General features: G+C 36.4%; 1 protein-coding gene across 1 annotated transcript; it reads right to left on the bottom strand.

Annotated features, from left to right (window-relative positions):
* Nucleotides 1-685: 685 nt before the first annotated feature.
* Nucleotides 686-2,355, bottom strand: LOC113305477 (BTB/POZ and MATH domain-containing protein 3-like). Its single transcript, XM_026554507.1, has 4 exons — nucleotides 1,985-2,355; nucleotides 1,312-1,660; nucleotides 900-1,176; nucleotides 686-768 (listed from the first exon to the last, which is right to left on the bottom strand). Exons 1-4 carry the CDS (start codon nucleotides 2,353-2,355, stop codon nucleotides 686-688), a joined length of 1,080 nt encoding a protein of 359 aa, XP_026410292.1.
* Between the last annotated feature and the right edge of the window lie 1,239 nt (nucleotides 2,356-3,594).

The following is a 3,594-nucleotide window of genomic DNA, read 5'->3' as shown; positions in this document are numbered from 1 at the left end:
CCCCTGTTGTCGTATAATAACGTCTCGAAATCTAGAACTTCAGCAAAGCTATAATGATTAGCCTAGCTGCACTTGTTGTTCATGTTGAAGATCTTCTATGGAGTGGATCAGAAATCTACAACTGAAGTTGCAGTTGTAGTCCAAACTGTCCAATCGACCTTGGTTTCACTCTGTTGAACATTTTGATGGAACAAAAGAAAGCCATCGGCTAAAAAAAGAAGGGACGGCGTTGAAGTCGAACAAAAGCTCGTCAAACTCAACCTAAGCAATCTTGATTCGCTGATCCACTAAATTAAACTTAATGCTAGTAATATATTTCGAGGTGGTAGAGCATTCAAAATCGAAGGCATAGATCAAAATTATATGACCCTCTTTCAGTTTAAAAGAGAAAAATACTTACACTTTATAATTCACTGTTCTTGAACACTGTAATGTTCCAACACACATCAGTAATGATTTTACCAATTATATATTAAAATGCACTTTACCAGAGAAACTTATTATTTACCAGAACCTAACCTGCTTAATTTCAAGGATGCTCACTCTCACATGCCACAACTCATAAAAAAATTACGTAATCACAAAGTCTGAACAATCATAAATTAGCCCTATGAAGCCGGTGTTGGTGTTTCTGATGTTGTTTAGTTTCGACATTCCATTCACGCAAAGTATTAGGATTCTTTTTTTAATCTACCATTGCACTAGTCTTCAACAGATCGGTTAGTAGTGACTTCTCCAAATCTGCGTACCCATCAGACTTCATAACCTCTACACATAGAACATTCAATGAGTAAGAACATAATTGTTTAACCCGAAACTGAATGGACACACTTGATACTCCTTATGAAATCTATACAAATAGCTAACTATTTTATCGGAATTCAGAAAACAACAATTACCTTTTAAATTTTCGGGCTTAGCTGCGAACTTTAGACATGCAGTTTTTAGTTCCAGGCATTGGTGTAGTTCTGCTAGTGCCAGTGTCTCTGCCACATTATTTGCAGCTATATCTTCATATAATTTTGCCCCACACATTTGTCTCAATCGAGGAAGATTATAGCGATCTGCTGCAGTTAATAGATGTCTCATGATTGTAGTTGAAGTGCAAGGAGAATCTGAATCAGAAAGTTCATGTGTTTCAGGAAGTTCATCCGAGTACAAAAATAGCAGCATGGCCTGCAAAAAATCATATAATTACAAGGTAAATATTAAGCTTGTGTAAATTATACATAGAGGTAAAAATAGATGCTACTGTATTTTTGAATCCAAAGCATGACAACAAAATAATGAATTGTCAAAATTAAGGCTTACCTTAAAAGTAAAGGGATCTAACTCTTCAACAACTACTGTATCCATGTCTGGATTACCCACTAGTCCATAAAACATAGCTTTAAATACAGGAGATCGAGCCGCAAGAATAGACTTATGAGCTCTGAATTCTTCATCGGCAACTTGAAAAGTAATATCAGAACCAATTTCAGATTTCAGCAAACCCTTGAGTTTTTGAATCATATCTGATTGAGGTACAGGAATAACATAACGTTTTTCCTCTTCAAAACGAATTTGCACTATGCTGACTGTACCATGTATGCTAAGACGATCATCCTTGAGATAATTTGAGGTCTCCAACGCGGACCTGTTCGCGAACTTATTAAATCCCCTGAGATTAATCCATGTAGAAATGTCATTTATGCACTAGGCCGTCCGCAACAGCAGAGTTTTATACGAAACGAATTGGGGAGTAGAATAAAAAAAGAAGTTGGGACTGCAGAATATCAGTTTAATTCTCCATCTCTACTAATGTTAGTACAAAGTTACCCAACTTTGGAAGAAACTACAGTGAGCAAGGTATTGGGTTGCTAATTGTTTATTTTTTTAATAACTGTGCCTACCTAATTGTTTCGAAACAGCTTGAAGTACCCATAAAATAGCTAAAGGATTCAACATAATTAACAACCGTAGGAGTTTTAAAACACGTACGTACCATGCTGAACTTCCTGCATTAAACGTGTGAGAAGATTTAGCACTGTTAGAAAATTGACCTTCTCCGCATTGGTTCACTAGTTTGAATTCAACCGATGCCTTAATTTCTCCAGGGCTAGCCAGCTCAATGAACACGGATATGTACTCGTTGCTTGCTTGATCAATCCCGTCTGGATAAAAATGTATAACCCAATCATAACTACCAACTGTGAATATGCCACTAGCCTTGTATTCACCAGCTCCCATTCCCTTGGCTAGAGAATATCCGTTTATCTTAAACTCATGAGAACCTTGCACAGTCTCAAAAAACAACTGGGACGAAGACATCTCAGACTTTGAAACTCTCGGCCTTTTTGCTGCATCAGGGGCCATGATGACCTTTAGATATTGAAAACTGACAGAGAACGGCCGGTGAAATAAAGAAGAAGATGGTGAACGTAGGAGATTTAAAGAAAATTTTATATTTTTCTTCGTTCAATAGTAATGTGCAGAACTACAATAAATACTACGTACCCTTCTACTACTTTTATATGAAAACAATACAACTTCTATTTGTAAGAAAATTCTGATTACCAAATTTAAAATCCAAGTAATTCTAATCCTAAAAACACTTTCCCAAAATATAATAAATAAATAATTCTTCCACTCTATAATGCATTCAAACACCTATATACGCAATCCCCAGTTTCTTACACAAAGCTAGCCTGCTTAATTTCAAAAACGGCCACTCACACAGCACAGGCCGTAAATCACATGCAAGACTTCAAAATAACCAGATTTATTCCGTACTCTGCTTGAAAATTCCGGAGCATATACTCAGTTAACCGGAGTGGCACTTGTGTCAACTCCAAGAAAAACAGACCACTTGTTAGCTGCTTAGTCAGCCTGAGTCAGTTAAATCAGGCACCAACAATTGGTAATATGGTGATTACAAGCCTGTATCGATTATAAGACTACAAAATTTACCAGTTATAACAATTACAGCAAGAAGGAACCAATTAAAAGAAGAAAAAAAAATCAAGTACGATTACTCTCACAGGCCACAATTCATCAAAACTTAATGACAAAGTTGGAACGATCAGAATTTTGCCCTATGACGCCGGTTTTTGGTGTTGCAGCAGGTCTTGGCGTCTTGTTGTTGTTGTTTTTGACTTTCCTTTCATTTGTTATCTACCACTGCATTAGTCTTCAACAAATCTTCTATGGAGTGGATCGGAAATCTACATGTTAACATGAACTCGGAGTTGTAGTTCAATCGACCTCGAAGCTGATTATCAACATTTTGATGGTGCCATCAGCTATAAAAAGAAGGGTTTAAATAGTCCTTCGGTCAGACTATATATGATCATACTTTTAGTTAAAGCAATTACAGCATGAAGGGACTGCGTTGAAGTCGAACAAAAGCTCTTAAAACTCAAGCTAAGCAATCTTGATTCGCTGATCCACTAAGAAATTAAACTTAATGCTGGTAATATATTTCGAGGTGGTCGAACATTTAAAATTGAAAGCAGAGATCAAACCTCTAAGACCTTCTTTCGATTTGAAAGAGATAAAAATACATTATAAATAATGCACCAAATACTATGTAAAGATTATAGCGATCTGCAGCAG

This window comes from Papaver somniferum, chromosome 8 (genome assembly GCF_003573695.1).
Source record: "Papaver somniferum cultivar HN1 chromosome 8, ASM357369v1, whole genome shotgun sequence".
Taxonomy (NCBI): Eukaryota; Viridiplantae; Streptophyta; class Magnoliopsida; order Ranunculales; family Papaveraceae; genus Papaver; species Papaver somniferum.
Note: the sequence above shows the minus strand (reverse complement) of the source record. Positions and strands in the feature narration are given on the sequence as shown.

What these genes read in the sequence shown, in the direction of transcription:
- LOC113305477 (XM_026554507.1), bottom strand. Translation starts at nt 2,355, where the DNA reads ATGGCCCCTGATGCAGCAAAAAGGCCGAGAGTTTCAAAGTCTGAGATG. An exon ending in AATGCAGGAAGTTCAGCATG is followed by an intron (nt 1,661 to 1,984) that starts GTACGTACGTGT and finishes GATTAATCTCAG; the next exon opens with GGGATTTAATAAGTTCGCGA. An exon ending in TAGATCCCTTTACTTTTAAG is followed by an intron (nt 1,177 to 1,311) that starts GTAAGCCTTAAT and finishes GATTTTTTGCAG; the next exon opens with GCCATGCTGCTATTTTTGTA.